This window comes from Cephus cinctus, unplaced genomic scaffold (genome assembly GCF_000341935.2).
Source record: "Cephus cinctus unplaced genomic scaffold, Ccin1 Ccin1_scaffold0330, whole genome shotgun sequence".
Taxonomy (NCBI): Eukaryota; Metazoa; Arthropoda; class Insecta; order Hymenoptera; family Cephidae; genus Cephus; species Cephus cinctus.
Genome location: NW_014333027.1, coordinates 2,151,030 through 2,173,171, shown reverse-complemented (window position 1 = coordinate 2,173,171; position 22,142 = coordinate 2,151,030). Strand labels below are relative to the sequence as shown.

Below are 22,142 nucleotides of genomic sequence, written 5' to 3'. Positions count from 1 at the left end.
CTAGAATAAGAAGCGATCGTGAAGAACAATGTCGAGACTGCTGCTTTTATTTAGTTAGTCAAAAACAGGGTGATCGCAGTTGTAGAAATTTTTTTAATGTCAGCAAAATGATCAAAGCTCATCTCGTCATTGGAATCCTAAAAATACTTTTCAACGTTATACATATAGTGTGTGAAAAGTATTTTTAACAGGTTTTTCCGGAACTCCTGATGTATTCAGTCCACTTGGGGGTAGCTGATATATATATATATATGCATATAAAAAAGGTTAAATAATATAATACACTTAACCATTCGTTGAGTTCGATAGAGATCTTTTTGAACCACGCCTCGTGTTCACGTCGACCTGCCTCAGGATCCTTCCCAGGGAGCCTTCTGCCCCTGCCATTATCGGAGAAAGACTGAAACTAGGAGCTGTGCGATTCTTAAGGGATCGCGCACTTCGCGGTGATCTTACATTTTGATCATTTGTCCTGCGCCTGGCGGACTTTAATTTCACACTACGTAGCATGTCCAAGGATACTACAGGACCCTTAGGAGCAGGTACAGTGTTCCAACGATTTGCCTGAAAAGCATGAACTTTATTAAATTAATTTATTTTGCAAATTTATTCAAAGTTCTAGAAATCTTATACACGTTTGTTTCAGGATACCTTGGCGCTTTGCGGTGCCTTCCTTAAAGTGACTTTCAACAAATCCTCCACTGTTATGGGAGGCCTATTCAACAAAGGTGTGGAACACTTTCTCGTCGGTGTTCTAATGGTTCTACTGCTGTTTGGTGTTGTTGGTGTGATTTGTTGGGATTCCTGTGGCGGAGGTGGTGGTGGTGGTGGAGGTGGAGGAGGTGGTGGAGGCGTTGCAGAAGATGCTGGGGCAGACTTTGACTTTACACCGTCCAAGACCTCGTGCAAAGATTTCAATTCGTTTGTTAAAAGGCTATTGTTTTGGACCAGTTGATTACTAGCCTCGCGCATTCCGCTGACTTCGGTTGTCAAGGCTGCTAATGCCGCTTCGCTTCTCACTCGAACCTTATGTATTTTAGGTTATAGAATTAGTATTAGTTTTTAAAAGAGTAAAAAAAGTAACTTTAAGGAGATTAGAAGCAATACCTGAAGTAGTTCTTCTGAAATGTTATTTACTTTTTCAGACAATACTGATACTATATGTTCATTCTCACACCGTATGGTAGCAATAATTTGGGCCATTTCATTGGTCATGGTGTCTTGACTAAGAGTCCTTACAGTGACTGACAAAATGGCTTTACGAATTGTAGAACAACTCTAAATAAGAGAATATGTATACATATAATGCTCTTTCTGTCCTTTACTTATGTATTATCTAACTTACTTTTCTGACTAATTGTATAATTTCCTTAGCGAGCCACACACAGAATTCACTTATACGCGAAAAGGGCGCTTTTAGATTCTTTAATTTTCTTGCCGATGTATGCACAGTAGATAAACATTGAATACAGTCTAACTGATGCTGTGGATTATTCGATAGTTGCGATTCCGCCTGTAAAATTTTTACAAGAAAAACAAGAATTGTATTAAGAAACAATGATTTGTAATAGAAAAGAAATTTTCTTACCTCTAAAGTTTTACAGTCTGAATCAGATACTGTAGGTAATTCTAGAGACGTAATAGAATCCGGCATGCTGTAATAAATGTCTTTATTTCCATTATATTTTTCATTACTCTGCATCAAATCAACTGGTGCTTTTGGCAAGTCCAATGTAGGTGTAAACGGTATATAAGATTTATTGGGTGGGTCGTATTTGAGAGAGGTACGACACCTTTTGGCAGGTGGGGAGCTACTCCGAGAGCAACATCCGTTCGACTCGTCTTCAATATGCATAAAATAATTTGAGCAATCATTGTTCGCATCCTGCGATGATTGCATCTTGTCAAATTTATTAAAGACCCTTGAATATTTCAAAGATCTGTCACGATGATTTGTAGAATTGGATGTTCCTGGATCCGAACACGTCTCCAATAGTTGTGCATCATTCATTCTTGCAAAGTCATTCTTAGTTTTAAACCATATCTCGTCATTATCAAGGGTTTTACTTGATCCTAAAAAATGTTGGTCACTCCTAAACGTGCATGGTATACTACTGGCAGAGCCTGCCCCATATGCTTGCATACGATCCGATGATTGCGATCGGGAATGCAAATTGTTAAAATACAAGGCATTTAATTTATTATTGGATCGCACATAACATTTACTATAGGAAACTATCGAGTCATCATTACTACCAGCAAATCTCATGCTGTTTCCATTATCAAAATATTTTGTACCCCAGCTATCAGAGTTTGTGTCCAATTCATTCTTGATAATTTTACTGACGGATATTGTTTTTTCCAATAAATTGTTATCGCAACATTCTATAGCTATATCATTTTTCTCCTGTTCGAATTTTGATAATACGCCTTGCGATTCGGTACTCCGCATCGCTGTGCATGTTCCAGTCGCAGATGCCTCCTCTTCATCTTCATTTTCAGGTAAGTCCAGATTAAGCCTTATCTTAGGAATTCTTGCAGCAATCTTCGGACTTAAATCTTTTAAACGAAGAGGATCACCTTGTGACGGTTCGCATAGCACAGATTCTGGCGATCGATTGTGTACGTCACACGTGTCTGATGACGTTTCCAGGGTAGAGTTGGGATCTGCATCTGATTCGGTTATATCTGAATTATTGAGTATTAAGCAGGCTTTGTCTTTGGACGATTGATGGAATACTTCTTGCATATTATTCTTGCGACGTGTCCTTTTGCCACTTTTTCGTCTTGCCATGATGGTTTTGATAATTTTTCGAAATTAGTGCTACGTAGTAGTAACAGTAAAAAAATTAGTTCTCTGGCGAAAGGTCTTTGTTAAATAATTTATTAGTGTAATATAACTCTCACCTGTACCTCCAAATTTAAGCGTTAATTTTATCTTTTATAATAACGATTTTACACGTGAAATTTGCTTGCACTTAATCATTGATACATGGATTTCAACCAGATCCGGTATGTATGTATCTTTTAGTAGAAATTCTCACTCACATTTTTGTAATTTGAAGGAATATTCTCTCTTACTTTAAATTGTTCTTGTGATATTGCTCATATGATTGTTCTGTAGCTCTGACATTGATGCTCGTAAACGGACTGCTTGAAGGTTGGTGTCTCTAACTGTTTAAAATGACGTTTGTTTTGAAACGGTTAACGACTTTTCAGACATATATTCTTACAATTAATATGGAAAGAAGTAAATACGACAATACTATAGCTATTAAAGATTTTATTAACAAACGTGTACAATACAATTTCATAAATAATTCCTATTTAATAAAATACAAAGATACGTATTTTTTCAACTTGTCTCATTATTAAAAATTCGTTCTCAATCTATCAATGAACTGAACGATAGTATTTTATTAAACAAAAGTTAAGAAACAACGTCTAAATATCCTTGAAATAAATGGAATCTCAGAACAATTGGGAGAAATAAAAGTTTTTACAAGTGTATCAACCAATAGCATTTATCTTGTTTAATGTCTCGATCCTCAATTGTTATAATTAAAAATAAAATTTCTGAAGTAAATATAGCAAACGTGGATATAATCGAAAGCTTTAATAAAGTATATAAATCGTGGTATAAAATACTAGTTGTAATATTAAAAAATTATCTGTTGGAAGAACGAACGAAGAAATCAGGGAAATATTATAACATATAAGAAGGTTTGTTCCTACGCGCGCTACGTTTCGCAAGGCATGCTGGGCTGATAGAAGACCCTGATAGAAGACCCTAATCGCCGGCCAATCAGAAGCCAGAAAGTGTGGCACGGGCGCTCCAATCTTCAACCTGATCGAGGGATTTTCGGTGTTTGGCTGGAGCGCGCAAAAATCGTGGAGTAAGTCGTTTCACCCGCGGAAAATTGTGTGAAATCGAGATCAACTGTATACCAGAGACTGTCTGTGGATCAATTGGTGGAGAGTATTACCAGTAAAAGGTACGTTATGCGTTATTTGTGGTTTATATAAAGGTTTTTCGCCGAAGAGTGAGTCTTACGTCAAAACGAGTTTGGATTTTCAACGTTTCTTAGCTCAATAGATCGTCAGGCTGTGTCGGCATCAAGCGTGCAATATTATTCGACCTAATTCAGTATCGCGTGCAACGAAATTTCTATTTTTATTATCTACTATCGACAAAACAGCATCCTCCCGCGTTTCTCGCCCTTGCCTATCTTTCTCGTCTGTTCGGCGATGCTTTTCTTCATTTAACTAGATAAAATCCTTCTGCTGTTCCTATAAGCCAGTTTGGCACCGTGCATTGACATGCCGGCATTTGACGTTCGCGCGACTGTCAAAATCGCGCGGTCTCTACCAACTCCCAGGTTTATTCAGATTTTATTAATCGTATAGGTGCGATTATCTTTTCGAATTATTCTTCTCTCGGTTCCTTCTTCTTTTGAGTCCTCTCTCTTTTTGACTTTGTGCCATCTCCATCTGTTCTTTTATGCCGCTTCTATATGTTTTTTGTTTCCTATCTTATTCTCTATCTATCCATCCATCTCCATCTTTGCCTCACCTTCCAGCCTTTTCATTTTTATTGCTTCATGACCACCCATCTTTCTTCGTAGCTCTACCAGTTGTTCTTTAGCTTTCTATTGCCTCTATACTTTCATTCCTTTTTCATGTTTGATTTTGCTTTTTTTCAACAGTCATTCTGTTTCTAGTTTGTACAAGTATTTTGTCCCCAAGTGTTTTTGGATTATTTAGCATAGATTTCACTCGGAATTAGCCTAGTTACACTGTTTATTAATTCTATAGTAATATTTTATATATAAATTTGCTCTTCGATGATGAAACTAATATATTTGAAAGTTAAGCTATTATTGGTCCTGTATAAATGATACATTGTAATTACTTGTTTCATTTTGAATGAATCAGTTATAATATCTGTATTTGAGCTTTTTCAGTTATATAAAATATGTAAGTTTGTATTATGATTTTCCGATATAACATTTTCATTGCCAAGTGTTTTGTGCAAAGTACATGTAATATTCGATTTACTTTCAAACATTACATCCTTATTCTACAGCTTCGAACTATTTTTGCAACATTCGTTACAAATACAGTTCGAATCATTGTTGAGTGATATTAATCATATGGTAGACTTTACTTGTCTTCCAATCCAAGCAAATCTTTCTCATTGCAGTTTATTTTTTGATATTTTTAGTTTATTCTGTACTTATATGAAAAAAATTTATGACCTAAAATACACTACTACTACTGCTTAATATTGCATTTAGAAAAGTTGTCGCTTATTGTATCTGATTTTTTTTAGTAGATAATATTTTTCTTTAGTCTAATACACTGGACCTAATTGTATCACTTTCAAAGAAGAATCCAACTACTCAAGGGTTAAGCGCTAAGCAAATAGTCATCCAGCCAGTAACCATAAACTTTTTACGGAGCTCAAGTAGAGCGTAACCTCCTTCATTTGATTTACAATTCCTGCATATCACTTTTCATTTTGCTAAAAGAACATATAATTCCATGAATCTACAATCTGACATTGATGTTCACGATAAAACTGAAAAGGTTTTATTATCAGATATATAACAGAAAAACATAGTAAGAATAACATATCTGAAGTTAGAAACCATCGCCTTTTATTTCATTACTGTGTTCTTTCTTGTATTTACCCTTTCAAAGAATATTGTAACATATACTGTAAACTCGACATCTATGACACGTATATTTGAATAAATAAGTCGCTATATCTTATCTATAGAACCATCACTGTACCTTGAATAATAAGTGATAATGAAATTGAAAATTTACTATTCTAATTCATTGGGTTTTTTAAAATCATGTCTGGTATATGGTATTTGGGTTCGAATAGCAATTTCGATGTGCTTAGATAGTCTCTAATACAATAAAATTTTGAGAAAGTATGTCAGTTGGAATTCTCTAGTCAAGAAATTTTTGTTGTTTTCTTTATTGCAGAAAAATTATCTACAAAAATAACATACTTCTTATTCTTACAGAATAGACAAAATGTCGGACCGCAAAGCAGTTATTAAGAATGCTGATATGTCGGAGGAGATGCAGCAGGATGCTGTTGATTGTGCCACCCAAGCTCTCGAAAAGTACAACATTGAAAAGGTGAGCAACGGTGAATTCGAAAAGTAGAATATAACGTAGAACCCTCATATATACGTAAATGTATTAAATTTTGTAGCGCGTACTACGACCTGCACATAAATTTAACCGAAACTCAGCTGAATGGCAAATCTTCAATTACCACATTCAGGAATTTTGCGTTTTTTTTTTTTGATTTAATGAGTTCACAGTTGATTTAACGTGATAATTAATTTTACAAATATTTAAAAATTTAATTTTAAACATTAAAAGTATAGGTTTTAGTTATTACGTTTTGTGCTTTATATATACATCTTTTTTATCGTTTCTTCCATTAATTTTACCAATTTCTTTTAATGTTACCTGGTTTGTTATCCGCTCTCTTGCACACGATGTGATAATAAATCATACATTCTACAGAATTTTTGATGTTGCTAAAATCTTGCCGACAGCTCTATTACAAACTAAACATAATGTTTTAAGCACTAGCTATAATGTTAATACGAATATTTTTTTTCATTGTCAGTTATAATCTCTTTAGTGCAGCAAATGGTTCCATTCTGCGTATCGTTGTGTTTATTTTAGTATATTCAAAAATTGTTATTCAAAATTAGTATGTTGTACGTAGTACACTACTATTTCTTCTGTTTTTTTTTTTGTTTTTTTTTTTAAATAAAAAATTTGTCGGACGAACGTCGGGAGTCATGGAAAATTTATAAAACATCAAAATATCACAGAGAATCGTTTTTGAACTTGAGCCGCCTGTACGCTCATCCGAACGACATTTTCCAGCCCAGGGCGTTTCATAAATATCGCGTAACGCCTCCTCACGATCGATCCTTTATCGAGCCCATCACGTGAAGAGGAAGAGAGAAAGGGATGAAGATACAGAGAGATAGAGAAAGATAGAAAACTTATCCTTGGCGTTTGTATCTGTTTCAGGACATCGCGGCATTTATCAAGAAGGAATTTGATAAAAAGTACAATCCGACGTGGCACTGCATCGTCGGACGTAATTTCGGTAGCTACGTCACACACGAGACAAGACATTTCATCTACTTCTACCTGGGCCAGGTAGCCATTCTCCTCTTTAAGAGCGGATAAGCTGATTTCTATTTTTCCGTATTCGAAACAAGCCCGAACCACCTTGCCCCTCCCCATTACATACCCCGAAAATTCTCCAAAATCCTGCCACATCCTGCTTTTCCAATATCCCAGAGTCGCCAACTCTCAGTCGCCATGCCACTTATATAAATTAAATTATATTACGTGTACGTATATGACGACAGCTTGTTTTTGAAAAAAAAAAAGAAAAAAAATGAGAGAAATGTCCCGCAAGAGTATGACATGGAAGGCGTTGATTAAAGGGAAAGCGAGAAAAGGAATTATGATAACGATCCCACCATCTCGACGTTGTTAACGGTTTCTTCGTGGACCGAATGAATTAAAGATGAAGAAAAGAAATATTGTGTAGAGAATCTAAGGGTTAGGGGGACTTGTTTGAATGGTTAAAAAAATGGAGTGGACGTGTAATGGCGGACGGTGATGATGATGATGTAGATGATGATGAAAAAACTGACATACTACCTTACATGTTGAAATGTATTGCGTATGCCAAAAAAAGCTTTGTTGTGTTCTTGTTTTATATTAGGTATATATGTAAGGTTGGGTTCAGTGTTGGCGATTTGAAGTCGGAACAGAATTTTTCTCGTTGGTTAACGTGAGCGTTTATTATGCCAGAAGAGACATTTTGAATAAAAAAAACTACAGGATCAGATATCACATATTGTTGATCATAGTGGAATGAGATGTATCGAGGAACGATGATCAATGACTAACAGTCGCCATTAATGAACGCAAGCCAGGTTAACGATTAATTATCTCAAAGGAAGAAGATAAAATTAATTATGTCAAATCGATCGTATATCGTCCCTACTTACCCCAACGCTACACATAACGTTTCATATATATAACGGTATACCTATTTTTTTTTATTTGTTTAACTACATTTTGTTTAAGTTTAAGGTAAGAATGCATTAAAAAAGTGAAGATGAATTCAACACAGTCGACGAAAGCATTAGATTTTTTTTATATATATAAATATATATCGGATATATATATGTATGCGTAATACATATGTATATATATTGCGCACTCGATAATTATTAACTGCATAACAGCCGAGTATCAATCGTTGTAATACTAACACAATATTATTACTTAAATAATATTAGAAGACCTTTTGTTATACTACCGTTGTATTTTGTAACTGGCACGGGACTTTGATGATCTATTTGTCGAAAAAGGAAGGAAGAAAAAAAATAGGATGGTTAAGAAAAGGATTGATAAAGATAAAATGGCGATGCATACTTAAAATGAAGATAAAATCAATTGATTCCCAGGCAATGCCACTTGCTCTCTCTCTCTCTCTCTCTCTCTCTCTCTCTCTCTCTCTCTCTCACACACACACACACACACTCTCACTCTCTCACTCTCTCACTCTCACTCACTCACACACACACATTCTGTCTTTCTCTGTTCGTTCCAATCATTACTTGATCATTTAATACTCCATATTATGGTAATTATACATAACATTATTATATAGATTATTATACACATATATTGCTATTTATACATAGTGCAATCTCCAAACGATATTTCCATGCAGAGTGCTCCCGGCTCGCGGCAGACGTAGGATCGATTTTTATCGTCCAAGAATTGAGACACTAAGATTGTTCAAAGGACTTTTTCAAACTGGGTGCGCGATTATTCAGTCCAAAGCGCGTATCCCCTTGGTACGTGTGTATCCGAAAGTTTATCACCTGGAATCTTCGCAGTTCCACCGTTTTTAAATAGATTTATAAATATAATGTAAAACTTGAAGCGGACGAGAGACTTTTTTCACTTCTCGCCAGAGTCAAAAGTCGGCCCAAGGCACTCTCCAAGTGAGACAGCGTGATGGACAAGACGAGACGAGGTTAATAAAGTTGCACGTTGTGTAAAAAACATGGGGAAAAAATGAAAACTATTAGATGACGAGTCGCAAGCGTCATTTGATAATGAGGTACGAGAATTCGTACTTGCATTGAAAGAAATCGAAGGATACAAGAGCATAATTAGTGCGTGCGAATCCGTGAAAATGTGCGAGAATGGAATTAAGGATGCGATACCGATTTAAGAGATAATCGTGCACTATGGTTGACCTGTGCTAATAATCGACCGGCGTATGTGTGCTTACGTGGAATACGTATGATAAGGTACTGATTACGAGTGCGTATGAAGTGTATGCGAGGTAGGTAATGAGTTAATGAATGTCGGCGTGAATGAGATGCGAGAAAGTATCGGGTTTCGTTTATGAAATGTTTTTTTATTATATCTATTAAAAAAATATATATATATAAAGTCCTTTACATGATTCACGTGGCGGATACATTTGCGTCCCGAAAGCCGCCAGCCTGTCGGAATGAACGAAGAAGCTTAATGAGGGGGAAAAAAAGAAAAGAAAATTACGAAAACAGTATGTCGTGCATCTATACACACGTTCTCCGAACTCTTACCTCGTATTTCTTATAAAGCACAAGTCACTTGGCATTGGCTATGGTTTACTGTTATTGATTAATTAAATTAATTATGGTTTTCAAGATTGACAGCTGTCGATGACGAGTACACGTTGCAAATGATAAATCCGAATTATCTCAGTACGAATCCGAATGTTATAGATTTTGCGTAATTGCCATAATGCTCTCTCGTCATTGCCTCTTAGTGATAACGGGTGTGAGCTATTACTTCTACTTTGTTATCATATCCTTTGTATTGTTCTCTCAGACAGTCATGTCCAAATGTCTCATAAATGGTTGTTTTTCTTTGTCTTTGCGGGTTCAGCTAGTTAAACTATGTCGGAAAGATGATTTACGATGACAAAAAGTATTATAGTTTTGCACGATCGCCGTATTGCGAACGTACCCTCAACTTTCCACTTTATCGCTCCTCAGTATTAACTAGTTTTATTGAGACTTAATGATTAGATAAATTTATAATGTGCTTAGCTACGGTCACGTATAGTAGCTGAGATTCATTACACGTTCAATCGAATCGAAGTTTGGCGCACGAAGGCCTAGTTAGGCAAGAACTCTACGGTTGTGTCCCAATTTTTCATTGTATGATTTACATCACGATACATTGAAACCACGAGAGTGGTGATATTCTCAATGCGACTGTGAATATTTACCCTCGTTAATTCCACAACTCCTGTGTAAAATTCTTCATCAAGTCTTAACACCCTTTGTACCCATCTTGAGCGAGTGGTCTGTCTTACGAATTGATAATAGTAGCCCCTACGAAGAAACAATAAATTGGACCTTTTAGGTTGTATCGCGAGCTAGTATATAGATAATTAATAATTTTGTTGTTATTAAAATCATTGGAGGGATTTTTAAAATCATTGCTAAAAAGTATAGGGAATCTGGTACATCGTAGAAATTTATATTTACATCGTGCGATACGCCGAGATTCTTCTTGATATGACGTGTTTCTTCCCTTGCGTGAGTCGATCGTTTCTTTTCTTGTTGTCTATGGGTAATAAGATGATTAATAACTCTTGCGAATTACTGTGCGGATATTTTATATCGTACTCGAGAATCGATAACGCTCTCCGTCTTGTTGATGATTTTGTAACACTATACAGATATTTTTGTCATGAATTTATCAATAATTAATCCCATTGAATGTGTTCATTGGCATCACTTGGTGAACTTGGAAGCTTTTATCGTACGGAACAGGGCTGTTTATATGATTGGGGTGAAAGACTGTTACTTACATGTCGTGTGTGCCTGTTTATATCCGCAGATGAATTTAAATAAAAGAATTCGATGCTGCACATTTTTAGCGACTGCGCAAAATTCTTCGTAATATGTAAACTGATGTGTTCCCGTACGTATATTCGGTCTTGTCTCGAAGAGCGTTTTTCTTATTCTTATTCACTTTTTGGTAGTACTGTTAGCTACCGTCCATCATTTTTCTTCTTTATACATTTTCTTCTCATGTTTGAGCTCTCGTGACAATCGTGCGTTAATGCATTCTATTCGTGATGCTATTCTGAGCAGATAGTCAAATTTATTGTATACGTACGTGCGTCTCACGCTATAAGCTTTCGAGAATTGAAATTTTTGAAGATCTCGAATACTCGTAATAAATATAAATAGAGGGGAAATTGACAGATGAATTTGAATGTGAGACGCGTATGTCCTTGATGTCAAAGGACAAAATGTCGATCTTGTCAAATTGGGACACAGCCTTAAACACTTTCATTAGAGGGACCGTATTAATTTAATGTTGTGGACCTTTGGATGGACTGTATTATGTGTATATTTACCTGCTCTGTCTGAGGCTGCATTCTCCAATACTAAATACTAATACAGTTGTCTCTAAAAATATTCATTTTTATTTTTTTTTGTATACGACCCTACCTATTTTCCTATCGTACGAAAGGAGATTCTAGAAAATGTACTGCAGCAATGAAAATTTTTAATAATGGAATAATGTTTTAAATAGAGGTAAGTGGAACAAAATCTTTATTTAATTACATGTTTATTTTTATCGATACATTTATCAATTTTAATGTACCTTTTATAGCTTAAATCCTGAATGTATTGCTACGACTCCAAATGTTAAATTCGTATAAGTCACTTGTCGGAAACCGGCGCACTCAATCATATCCTAAAAAAGAAATAAATTTGAAATGTCATTAATCAAATTCGATGATAAAGGTATTTGCAAGAAAAGAAGTAATCATTAAATAAACTTTTTCTTGAAATGTTAAAACCCCCAATATTCAGTGTTAAAGTTATGTAACTGTGTATACAAACGAATATCTTGTCAAGTTATATTTGACTCTATGTCAACGTTATATAACGATATAGCATTCATGTCGAGATTACCTTAAAATCTTCTTGCTTTGGAAATCGCCTTATACTTTCTACCAAATATTGATAAGGTTGCCACTGTCCAGCAATTAACATTCCCATAACTGGTATCATTTGAAAGGAATACTTATCGTATACCCTGCAATGAAAGGTTACATGTTAATCTGAACATATGTTTAAATTAAGCATCTATGATTATTAAGAATCACCATTGCATTAAGTCATTGTTTAAATGACTAAATTCCAAGCACAAGAAACGACCACCTGGTTGCAGCACCCTATAAGCTTCCGATAAAACCTGTGATAACAAGATTCTATGACACTCATTATGGATCTTTTGCTGATATGAATTAAAGATCCATAGAATAAACAATAGTATATTAATAATAACAATACTGCTACCTTATCAATGTGAGTGACATTTCTTATTCCAAATGCTATTGTATAAGCAGAAAAGGAATTGTCTTCACATGGCAAATTCTCTGCATCACCATGCTTCCAAACAATATTATAGCCATTCTCCAATGTCCATCCCTGTTGTTCAGCTCTCGTCTTACCAACATCTAACATGTTCTGATTAATATCGCACACAGTCACATGGCTCTGCACACCTTTTGGATTCTTTGAATTCTTCAAATAATTCAAATACCTAAACGTTATGTCTCCTGTGCCACCAGCAGTATCCAGTAAACGTGAACCATGTGTCGGAGCAAGCTCTTGTATGAAAATATCCTTCCAAATTCTGTGTATACCCAAGCTCATAGCATCGTTCATTAAATCATAGGAATTTGCAACATTTTCAAACACTGTATGCACTGTTAGAAGTTATATTATGTTACAAATTACTGAAAATAGTAAAAATAAACATTGTCTACATCATTGAATGCATAACCAGAAAATTACCTTTCTGTGCCTTCTCATCCTCCTTGACAGTTTCGAAGCCAAAATGTGTCGTTTTACTGTCGTTATTCGCTTCCGATTTATTTGTTTCCACATTATTATATTTCTGAAATGTAGTACTCAAGTATCTATACACAATTTCATCTGGCCTTATGAATATCCTACAGAAGCATTTGTAAAGTGCCATCTTGACATAAGTTTTTGATAGTTCTTACTATAGAACAGGATTTTCATTATCTTGGGGTTTTGCAAGCCTGGTGTTGGCATATCTAGTGGAAAACTTGAAAGTGTACAGTTCGAATATGCAAAGTAATTATTACATACGTGTCTAAAGTTGGGGCACGATAATAAAACAATCTTGTTTACACATTCATATTACTGATTCAGTTAGATTTAACTACAGTAGATTCTGAGTATACATTTCAATGTGAAATGGAATAAAATGGAAAATAATTCATCTGCTTTGTCAGCAGTGACAAATGAAGTAGCATCCAAATATCAGTATAAAATTTTTATTATGCATGATATTAGATGATACAACAGCATTATTAGTAGGTGTGGACAAATATTCGAGAAATTGCAAAAACTTTCGTTGTCTTTTTTTTTCTTAAATCATTTTTTACTATCTGGCTTATAGTTATTAATACTCTCTTACGTATACTCGAAGTCATGATGCAACATTATCTGCAATTGCTTGATCCTTCGAAAACAATCAACAAACACATAGTCGGTTCAGGAGTCAAATTTTTTTTGACAGCTCGTAACCTCAAGTAGCAATTTTATATCCCTACAATGTTACAGTAATGTTACATATATTGGTAAGAAAATCGACACATCACAATCAGATAACCTTAGAATTGCGTGTACGTATATATAATTTCCAAAGTTTTCGCCAAATGCAATACATACAATATTAACAGTAGATATTGCGATAACGCCCGTAGGATATCTAAGCAAATCTATTCATCAATAGAAACATCTACAACAAATCTGTGAAATATTACTTCTATGCCTATTCGATATTTAAATTATGAGATTTTGCATTTCGTCAGGTGTACGTATTTATTTATATTGCGGACACTGGGGATAACATAAATATATGAAGCACATTTTTTTCATAAAAATAAATTAAATAAGTGGTGTATCACAAATGATCTATACTAAGGCATTTTGAGGACCAGCGAAGGTCCTAAAAAATATATAAATAGTAAACTTTTAACAGTGGTTTTTAAGCCGTCGGTTTAAGTTAAACATTTCAGCTCATGATCTACTGAATTGAAAACTAAGGGCACATTTAAATATCTATAGCACATCCAGCATACATGAAGTGTATTCTTTTGCACATTCAAAGTTTTTAGACATACTTTGAACATATTAAATAATGCAAATATTGATATCTAGAGGGTATCTAATGCTGTGCGAGGAGCTACTACTAAACTTATTGTTTATCGTATTTTATCTAATATACGAATCTTTTTATTGAATAGATGAAGTCCAATTAGTTATACGTATATGTTGTATATCTGTGTATATATATATCAATAAACTATAGGTATAAAATCAATCTTTTTCCATGCTCGTTCGACACCGATCGAAACACAGTCATACATGATCACCCCAGTTGTTGCATCTCACTATTTGGTGGAATTCACGTTTCATATAATATAACTTTTTTAATGTATTAGAAATCATATAAAAATAACAAATAGAAATTTCATCGACGAAATATTGTAATGATATCATCATTTGGATATCGAGCAGGCAACATTGATCAGATGTCACGTAATATTATGCCTTTGATTTTGTAAATTATATATTCATACAGTATCTCAGCGATGTTCCTTATTGGATATAACCTTATTTGAACGTTTGCAATTGTTTTTAGATATTTCATAGATATTCATTGCTGCTTGGGAAGGAATGCAATCCTTGGCAAAACAGACGTTATTTTTCATAAAATAACGTAAATATATGTTAAAATAGAGAAATAAAATATGTGTATTTATTACAAAACCATACACATGCATATTTTTTATGAAACATTTTATGCATTGACATCCGTGTCTCATAGACTTCATTGTTTTTATGTGTCCAAAAAACGCATTAAACTTGTGGTAGACGGAATATATTTGCATCTGATTATTCTGAATAATATGCAATTCTTCCCCAAAGTTAAGGAAAGCAAAAAAGCTGAATTTGTCCGCTAAAAAAAATTCATATGGCTGCCAATGGTCTGTTTCACATAAATTAAGTGTTTTTCTGTACAATACGGCGATTAAGATGCACTCTGTTAACAGGAACAATATATGTACATACATAACAATATGGATCTATTTTTGTGAAAGAGAGTTTGTTTTCGTTCGAACAAGCTTAAGAAATGTTAACGCCAGATCTCATGCTGCATGATAGAATATCAACACGATGACCTAACAAACTCTTGGAAATTCAAAGTGTCAAGAGGAGATTACTCGTTTTATAAGTATTTGTTTTATCAGGTAGAAGTTAAATACAATTGGATCAAGTGTAAAAACTGTTGCAATACACAAGTTCATTTGTTTTTAGGATTAACAAGAAATGAAAAAACATGAAAAAGATCACAACAATAGTATAATGCAACGATATAGGTAGAAAGAGAACAAAATTATGTAAATTGTATTTGCATGTGCAAAAGGTAAGCGCAAAGCAATGCTAAATACCGAAAACTCTGTTCTGCAATGATGATGTATAAGAAATCATTAATCGTCATTAATCATTAAACTATTTCACTTGCATTGCTGCCCTGTTTAAAAATATTACATACATTTTAAGTATTGTTCAAATTGAATTATACAATATATCCATATGTATGTATACAAAGTATATTTAACCACTTATCCTGGAATCAAGTCTCTCTTCAACTCTACATGGCCCATAATTCTTCTGCACGTCAGGGAGACCTACGCCGGCTACTCACTTTTGCAATAAAAATAGTAGCATAATTAGACAGTTTGGGCTCGCGCGACCGATGACACGAAATCCAAGATACAATTCTGATTTTGATTAAACAATAACTAAATCCTCGTCTATGCAAAATGTAGGCATGATTTACCGTATAATTTCTCATATATAAATTGTCTAAAAGTCTCAATTTTCACTTTTTTATTTTCATAAAGATATCGAATATGGTTAAATGCAATGATTTTTGCCTCTAATATTGAGGTTATCTTATATTTTCGCACATTTATTTTTGAACCAAAATCCTTGGAGTTTTTCCTACTACCTGTTTAATTCTTAATTTCCTCCTAGCAAACACATAAGAGCAGTTTAACCGTTACTGGTCCATTAATAGGTGCAGTAGGCCAATAAGGACCCATCATTGGCTTCCTCTCATGTGCTTCTTGGGCTATTACTATTAGGACTATCATATAACCGAAACACCTTAACGAAGATGGTGACGAATTATCATATCACTGTATTAAAAGATATACGTCTGATCGCCAAGTGTATCTGTTCGGTTAGAAAAGGATCGTGGGTAATTGACGTGTTTATAATTCGAATCAATATCAGACTATAATTCATTAAATACATGAATAAAAAAGTCATATGATAATCATATCAATGCCGAACAAATAACGAGCTAACGTACCACAAAGTAAGTTGATTATTGCAGCTGACGAAAAATAACGAAATCTCAGTGATTAACGTGACCCATTAATCTTGGATCACATAATCGACCGGTATAAAAGGTGGAATTTCATCGAGGAAAGACATACTCAGCGCCACTGAGAATACAGCACTACACCAGCTACTTCTTTTGCAAAGTCAAGTGTTCAATCGCTTTAATTACAAGAAACATGGATCGTTGGGTAAACAAAGTTGCTCTGGTAACCGGCGCCAGTTCCGGTATTGGCATGGCCATTGCGGAGGAACTCGTTAGTAAGGGAATGAAAGTTATTGGACTTTGTCGTCGTGTCGAGAAAGTTAAAGTGAGTATATGAAATATAAACAAAAATTATTATACAATCTAATATAATTATATGTTTCTCGATGAACATAAGTTTACGTTGATTGTTCCATTATTCATCTGCCTTACAGATGCTTGCCGAGCAATGGAAATCGATGCCCGGAAAACTCTATCCTCTGCAATGCGATCTTGGAAACGAAACGGAAATCTCCCGGGCTATGGAATGGATTGAGAAGAATCTGGGAGTTGTTGAGGTACTTATCAACAATGCTGCCGTCGACATGCATACTATGTTCCTGGATGGAACCATGGATGAATGGCGCAAGACCTTTGATATAAACGTCCTGGGTCTTACTCATGTCACCAAAGAAGTTCTGACGCTTATGAAAAGGAAGGGTATGAATTAGTTATTATATATAAATTTCATTCAATTACTATTTTTTTCTTGGTAAATTTGTTATAATATTAATTGTAATTACTTCAGGTATCGATCGTGGACATATCATCAATATCAATGACATTTGGGGACTCAAGGTTCCAATTACCTGTGAACGTCCTGTCTACGCTCCTTACACCTGCAGTAAATTCGCTTTGCGTGCTGTTACTGACTGCTTGCGCATAGAACTTGCTCATCTCCACTCCAACATCAAGGTTTCTGTAAGTACACTTTCAGATTTGTATAATTGAAGAGTGAGCTTTCAATTAAATTTTCACTTTTGGTTATTACAGTGCATCTATCCTGGACTCGTCGAGACCGAAATGACCGCGAACTCCCTCAAGGAACACCCCCGTCTCGCCCTGAAACCCAAGGATATTGCTGAAGCTACTCTCTTCATGCTCCAGACTCCGGAAACTGTTCTAGTCCAGGACATGGTTGTGACTCCCATACGTCAGATGGTCTAAACAGGAAAATTTAAAAAATTGTCTTGCCTTGCTGTCATTGATAATTATGTGCTGTCTAGTCAAAACGAATGATACTGAAAAAGTTTATAAAGTTTTGAATAAAAGTTTTCTTGATTGATATATTTTCATGATTTATTTTTACGTATAATTGTAGTAAGTTGTATTCAGTGTATTTACATTTTCTGGTAGCAGTAATCGCGTCAAAGGTACCTAAAGGTAAGATTCTGCAATTGGAAAATATTCTTCTTGCACTATTTTCACATAGGTAAGAAAAGAAAAGAAAAAATATCTTAATGTTCTAGTTTTGTGACTGACTTCAGCATCTTTATCCCCATCTAACTAAAGGAATAAAAAGAGTCGCGATTTTATATAAAATTAATATTTTATACCATTGTTTTCCATTTTTATTATATTTTTGCAATACGGTCCTTAATTATATACACAATCATGGAGGTAATGGAATTAGCTGAAATTAAAAAGTTCTTCATGCCATCAAATACGCGTTACCTGAATCCTCATGCCGAAGCGGTCAGGGTACAGTTTCTGTTTGAAATAAAAATAATAAATTGATTCATTATAACTCGAGAATTATTGTAGCTAAGAGTACTATGGACATATGATAAATTACCAAACAAAGCAAGAGATAATGAAGATGTTAAAAAACTTTACAATTTGGCTCAAAGCTACGTGCAAGAAGATTATATCCCAACTGCTCTTGGAATCATAAACAAAGGATTGAAATTGGATCCACGTTATCATTACTTTTATAAAATGAGAGGTGATATATATTATCGTCAGAGTAAGTCAAAATCCTCTACCTTTTCAGTGTGGGGAAAAGAAATATGAAAATTTCATACACCTCGTATAAACTTCTTCGTACGTAGGTTGTTGGACAAACGCCATAAGGAATTACGAAAGTGCTCGAGCGACTGTTAAATTCGATAGAAGAATTCCAGGCAATCTGGTGAACAGTTTTTACAATAAAAAATTAAGCGATGCTTATTGGAAAAGAGGAAACTACTACGCTGAAAGTGACAAACATTCGGAAGCTCTTTATGATTTTGAGGAAGTTTTAGTTTTGAAGTCTCGAGGTGCGCCGGTATTTAAAATTCAGGTAAATTTATATAGGTTATGATTAATTTTGTTTCAAACAAATTTATTGATCCATCATTTAATTATTTTAGGATAAACTACTGATGTGCTTGAGAGTCTTAGATCGATACGAAGCATATCGATTCCATTGGACTAAGTTTATAAAGAACACAGATACATCAAGAGCCTCCGTTCTCTTAACACATCATGCTGAGTATAAAATTTTTTTAAGAGAAATGTTAGCAGCACGTCATATACTTTCTGCTGCTTTGGACTTGGATCCAACAAATAAGCAGGCACAGGCACACTTACAGGTTAAGAATTATGATGAGATTTGGCATCCGTAGTAAATTTTTATTTATATTACTTTTATCAAATACTTCTTAAAATACAGGTTGTACTCACCACTGGTCATACTATGGTAACTTATGCAATAATATGGTGCACTTATGGCTGCTACGATAAAGCCTTAATGACAGTAGAAAAGGGACGGGATTGCGATCCCTACAATCCTGGCTATACTTTGTTAAAGGCTATTGTATTACGACTATCCGGTCGCTTAATAGAAACTGCAAAATGGCTGGAAAGCGTTGATCAAGGATTCTATAAGCTTCTTAAACCATCGAGCGATAAGAAAGGATCCATAATGGGAACTATGACGACGAACGAAGTCAGGTCGCAGTTGATAAAACAGTGGTACCTCATGAGGTAATTACGATTAGAAAAAAATAAAATGAAATTCATTATCATCAATCTCTCTTCTTACAATTGTCCCAGATACGACATAGCTGTAGTACTTATGATGAACGATAAGTACCAAGAAGCTATTGACCTTCTTCACGGAAGTAAACTTAAGACACAATTTCCAGAAACTTATCTTCTACTTGGCGATTGTATGCTCAAGTTAGGAAGACCTGAATCAGCATTACGCATGTACCTAGAGTGTCGTACCAGGACTCGCGAATCCTGGGGGAAGGTAGAGCACAAGAAGATAAGTCTGACTAAGCGAATAGCTGGTCTCCTGAATCACCAGACCGGACATTATATTGATGCTAGGCGATACAAGGAAGGAATAAATATTTCCAAAACTGTCGTCCAATTGCTGGAGGACGACGTTGATGATCTTACAAAATGTGGGACGCTTCGCGGAGAAGCATATATAAATATGTCGCGTAGTTATTATCAACGTGATATTACAAATTCAAATATGCTAGATTATAGCCATAGGACGGCTGCCGATGGTTTACGTTTTGCTAGGGGTAACGATCACGGTGCACTTTATGGAGCACTTTTTGGCGACAAGCCACTTGAAAGTGTTTTGGATAAATATGCTACCAAACGGCAGCTTCCTTTCTCCGTGAAAATGCTCATCCAATATTCTTAAATTTATATAAGTAATATAGGGTGATAAGAACACCTCTTACACGTTAATCCACTCTGATGATGATAAGGACGAATGATTAATCTTCATATAAATTTTAATTTTACTTCATTCTATGTCTAACACCTGCTAAAAGATCACGGTTTTAATTCTTAACTATTTTTAGACGTAATTATTCTCCTGCAATAATAAATATATATTAGCATAAGTAAAATCTGGCATTCCCTGTATAGTTTATTTTTTTTATTCTTATATTTTTTTAGTCCTCTATAAGAATGTTAATCAGTATTTATTTTAATAGCGAACTGATCAAGTTACCACGTTTCACCCACTGGTCGAAGAACGATATCTTGTACCTATAAAATATATGAAGGAGGCAACAGGTATGGAATACATAGGTATATGATACTGCTTGTACTTGGAAAATATATTTGCTTTTACTCACTGAAACGTACGGTGGCGTTGACAAAGCATAAATAACAGCTGCAGCAACATCTTCAGGTTGTAAACTTGGCATTGCCATTAAGGCCTCTTTGGAAAATGTAGAAAACGTTGACATGAAATCTGTCGCTACCAATCCTGGACTTATTGTCTATATAAGAAAATGTATATAGAGATAAAGATTGACCATTGGTACTTTTTTTTTTCATTTAAAATGTTATACCATAACGCGAATTTGCGTGCCGGTAAGTTCATGACGAAGAGTCTGTGCCAATGCAGCTACTGCTCTTTTACTGGCCGGATAGACACTAAAACCAGGAACAGCAGGTACTCGTTCACCAGCTATACTGTTCACATGAATAATCGCAGCATCAGTTTTAGATTCACGCATCATTCGCACTGCCTCGCGGGTGCACAAGCAGAGTCCGAAAACGTTAACATCAAAGACGGCACGCCAGTCTTCCAAAGTACCTTCTGGAAATGAATAATAATTATGAATAGATTAATGAATAATTAATAATACTAACGTAGTATCGCAATATCAAATCGGCTTATTACCAGTAAGTGATGTTTCTTTGGCAATGCCAGCATTATTAATTAATATTCCAATGGGCCCCAAGTGATCTTTTATCCAAGTAAAAGCAGCAATGACACTTTCTTCCTTGGAGATGTCACATTCTACTGGATGTAATTTTCCTGGTGAATCCTGAAGGCTCTCTGCAATTTCCTGAATTTTTTCTACTCTCCTTGCCAGACCTACTACTTGCAGCCCTGATTAACATAAATGCTTTGATTAATGTACTATACAGTCTCTAGAGATTGAAAATAAATATCTACGAAAGTATCAGCAGTATAACGAGTATTGTTTTAAGTTTAATTGGGTATATTAATGTAATTTAATTATATTTGTACCCTTGCATACTAATTCTCGAGCTATGAATGCACCAATTCCAACACTTGCTCCTGTCACTACTGCGACTTTACCAGCCCAACGTTCCATCTTCGTAGACTCACCTCGGCGTAATGACTGTTCAACTAAAAGTGTATGGTAATTGGATCGCACTTCTAAGTATTGAAATCGATTCCTTGCAAAACAACAACTTTAAAAAATTTTACCTGACTTCTTTCCTAATAAGTAAGATGATATTCTGCGGTGAATCGATATGTGATATTCGCACTGCAGCTGGAAATTACAAAATGTTAATCGACGTGAACGATCGAAAGACTTGATATCTCGTATCAACTTGTATTAATGTTATTTCAAATACTTTTCAGAATGGTAGACGCTTCATACACAAGATAGTAACTCAATAACAAACTATCAGCAACTAGGGCTTTTATTAGATCACATACTAGCATGAGTATAGATAATTGCATGAACATAATGTATGTTAAAATTGATCAATTAAACTTAAATGGTCTTGCT

General features: G+C 34.8%; 7 protein-coding genes across 10 annotated transcripts; 4 read left to right on the top strand and 3 right to left on the bottom strand.

The window, feature by feature from the left end:
• Positions 1-110: 110 nt before the first annotated feature.
• On the bottom strand, positions 111-3,172 carry LOC107266613. 3 transcript variants are annotated; one of them, XM_015737262.2, is made up of 6 exons: positions 2,908-3,171; positions 1,589-2,824; positions 1,346-1,513; positions 1,108-1,278; positions 652-1,026; positions 111-564 (listed from the first exon to the last, which is right to left on the bottom strand). In XM_015737262.2, exons 2-6 carry the CDS (start codon positions 2,792-2,794, stop codon positions 286-288), a joined length of 2,199 nt encoding a protein of 732 aa, XP_015592748.1. In that variant the 5' UTR covers positions 2,795-2,824; positions 2,908-3,171; the 3' UTR covers positions 111-285. The 3 variants fall into 3 exon arrangements, with proteins under 3 accessions (XP_015592748.1, XP_015592746.1, XP_015592747.1); XM_015737260.2 differs by having other exon boundaries at positions 1,346-2,824; positions 2,908-3,172; XM_015737261.2 differs by having other exon boundaries at positions 1,346-2,824; positions 2,914-3,172.
• A 389-nt stretch (positions 3,173-3,561) lies between these two features.
• On the top strand, positions 3,562-9,396 carry LOC107266627 (dynein light chain 2, cytoplasmic). 2 transcript variants are annotated; one of them, XM_015737281.2, is made up of 3 exons: positions 3,562-3,995; positions 6,039-6,156; positions 7,075-9,396. In XM_015737281.2, the coding sequence occupies exons 2-3, from the start codon at positions 6,049-6,051 to the stop codon at positions 7,234-7,236; spliced, it is 270 nt and encodes an 89-aa protein (XP_015592767.1). In that variant the 5' UTR covers positions 3,562-3,995; positions 6,039-6,048; the 3' UTR covers positions 7,237-9,396. The 2 variants fall into 2 exon arrangements, with proteins under 2 accessions (XP_015592767.1, XP_015592768.1); XM_015737282.2 differs by lacking the exon at positions 3,562-3,995 and adding an exon at positions 4,384-4,407.
• A 2,292-nt stretch (positions 9,397-11,688) lies between these two features.
• LOC107266620 (2-methoxy-6-polyprenyl-1,4-benzoquinol methylase, mitochondrial) lies at positions 11,689-13,356 on the bottom strand. Its single transcript, XM_015737272.2, has 5 exons — positions 12,960-13,356; positions 12,459-12,871; positions 12,266-12,354; positions 12,072-12,195; positions 11,689-11,850 (listed from the first exon to the last, which is right to left on the bottom strand). The coding sequence occupies exons 1-5, from the start codon at positions 13,141-13,143 to the stop codon at positions 11,761-11,763; spliced, it is 900 nt and encodes a 299-aa protein (XP_015592758.1). The 5' UTR covers positions 13,144-13,356; the 3' UTR covers positions 11,689-11,760.
• Positions 13,357-16,699: 3,343 nt separating this feature from the next.
• LOC107266625 (farnesol dehydrogenase) lies at positions 16,700-17,922 on the top strand. Its single transcript, XM_015737278.1, has 4 exons — positions 16,700-16,921; positions 17,031-17,295; positions 17,384-17,556; positions 17,629-17,922. The coding sequence occupies exons 1-4, from the start codon at positions 16,790-16,792 to the stop codon at positions 17,800-17,802; spliced, it is 744 nt and encodes a 247-aa protein (XP_015592764.1). The 5' UTR covers positions 16,700-16,789; the 3' UTR covers positions 17,803-17,922.
• A 146-nt stretch (positions 17,923-18,068) lies between these two features.
• Positions 18,069-19,488, top strand: LOC112493617 (tetratricopeptide repeat protein 16-like). Its single transcript, XM_025083819.1, has 6 exons — positions 18,069-18,336; positions 18,400-18,601; positions 18,687-18,916; positions 18,987-19,208; positions 19,289-19,419; positions 19,461-19,488. The coding sequence occupies exons 1-6, from the start codon at positions 18,250-18,252 to the stop codon at positions 19,486-19,488; spliced, it is 900 nt and encodes a 299-aa protein (XP_024939587.1). The 5' UTR covers positions 18,069-18,249.
• Positions 19,481-20,396, top strand: LOC107266616. Its single transcript, XM_025084175.1, has 2 exons — positions 19,481-19,602; positions 19,672-20,396. Exons 1-2 carry the CDS (start codon positions 19,541-19,543, stop codon positions 20,276-20,278), a joined length of 669 nt encoding a protein of 222 aa, XP_024939943.1. The 5' UTR covers positions 19,481-19,540; the 3' UTR covers positions 20,279-20,396.
• A 100-nt stretch (positions 20,397-20,496) lies between these two features.
• LOC107266626 (farnesol dehydrogenase) lies at positions 20,497-22,059 on the bottom strand. Its single transcript, XM_015737279.2, has 7 exons — positions 21,985-22,059; positions 21,833-21,899; positions 21,629-21,751; positions 21,275-21,487; positions 20,940-21,190; positions 20,721-20,867; positions 20,497-20,631 (listed from the first exon to the last, which is right to left on the bottom strand). The coding sequence occupies exons 3-7, from the start codon at positions 21,714-21,716 to the stop codon at positions 20,590-20,592; spliced, it is 741 nt and encodes a 246-aa protein (XP_015592765.1). The 5' UTR covers positions 21,717-21,751; positions 21,833-21,899; positions 21,985-22,059; the 3' UTR covers positions 20,497-20,589.
• Positions 22,060-22,142: the final 83 nt, after the last annotated feature.

Excerpts from the sequence above, each read along its gene's own strand:
- LOC107266613 (XM_015737260.2), bottom strand. The coding sequence starts at position 2,794 with ATGGCAAGACGAAAAAGTGGCAAAAGGACACGTCGCAAGAATAATATG. Across the intron at positions 1,279-1,345 it reads TTATACAATTAGTCAGAAAA|AGTTGTTCTACAATTCGTAA; the intron begins GTAAGTTAGATA and ends TCTCTTATTTAG. Across the intron at positions 1,027-1,107 it reads TTTCAGAAGAACTACTTCAG|GTTCGAGTGAGAAGCGAAGC; the intron begins GTATTGCTTCTA and ends AAAATACATAAG.
- LOC107266627 (XM_015737281.2), top strand. The coding sequence starts at position 6,049 with ATGTCGGACCGCAAAGCAGTTATTAAGAATGCTGATATGTCGGAGGAG. Across the intron at positions 6,157-7,074 it reads AAAAGTACAACATTGAAAAG|GACATCGCGGCATTTATCAA; the intron begins GTGAGCAACGGT and ends TATCTGTTTCAG.
- LOC107266620 (XM_015737272.2), bottom strand. The coding sequence starts at position 13,143 with ATGGCACTTTACAAATGCTTCTGTAGGATATTCATAAGGCCAGATGAA. Across the intron at positions 12,196-12,265 it reads AACAATGACTTAATGCAATG|GGTATACGATAAGTATTCCT; the intron begins GTGATTCTTAAT and ends CTTTCATTGCAG. Across the intron at positions 11,851-12,071 it reads CAAAGCAAGAAGATTTTAAG|GATATGATTGAGTGCGCCGG; the intron begins GTAATCTCGACA and ends TTTCTTTTTTAG.
- LOC107266625 (XM_015737278.1), top strand. The coding sequence starts at position 16,790 with ATGGATCGTTGGGTAAACAAAGTTGCTCTGGTAACCGGCGCCAGTTCC. Across the intron at positions 17,296-17,383 it reads GACGCTTATGAAAAGGAAGG|GTATCGATCGTGGACATATC; the intron begins GTATGAATTAGT and ends TAATTACTTCAG. Across the intron at positions 17,557-17,628 it reads ACTCCAACATCAAGGTTTCT|TGCATCTATCCTGGACTCGT; the intron begins GTAAGTACACTT and ends TGGTTATTACAG.
- LOC112493617 (XM_025083819.1), top strand. The coding sequence starts at position 18,250 with ATGGAGGTAATGGAATTAGCTGAAATTAAAAAGTTCTTCATGCCATCA. Across the intron at positions 18,337-18,399 it reads CTCATGCCGAAGCGGTCAGG|CTAAGAGTACTATGGACATA; the intron begins GTACAGTTTCTG and ends GAATTATTGTAG. Across the intron at positions 19,209-19,288 it reads AGGCACAGGCACACTTACAG|GTTGTACTCACCACTGGTCA; the intron begins GTTAAGAATTAT and ends CTTAAAATACAG.
- LOC107266616 (XM_025084175.1), top strand. The coding sequence starts at position 19,541 with ATGGGAACTATGACGACGAACGAAGTCAGGTCGCAGTTGATAAAACAG. Across the intron at positions 19,603-19,671 it reads AAACAGTGGTACCTCATGAG|ATACGACATAGCTGTAGTAC; the intron begins GTAATTACGATT and ends CAATTGTCCCAG.
- LOC107266626 (XM_015737279.2), bottom strand. The coding sequence starts at position 21,716 with ATGGAACGTTGGGCTGGTAAAGTCGCAGTAGTGACAGGAGCAAGTGTT. Across the intron at positions 21,191-21,274 it reads CAAAGAAACATCACTTACTG|AAGGTACTTTGGAAGACTGG; the intron begins GTAATAAGCCGA and ends ATTCATTTCCAG. Across the intron at positions 20,868-20,939 it reads GCACGCAAATTCGCGTTATG|ACAATAAGTCCAGGATTGGT; the intron begins GTATAACATTTT and ends TTTCTTATATAG.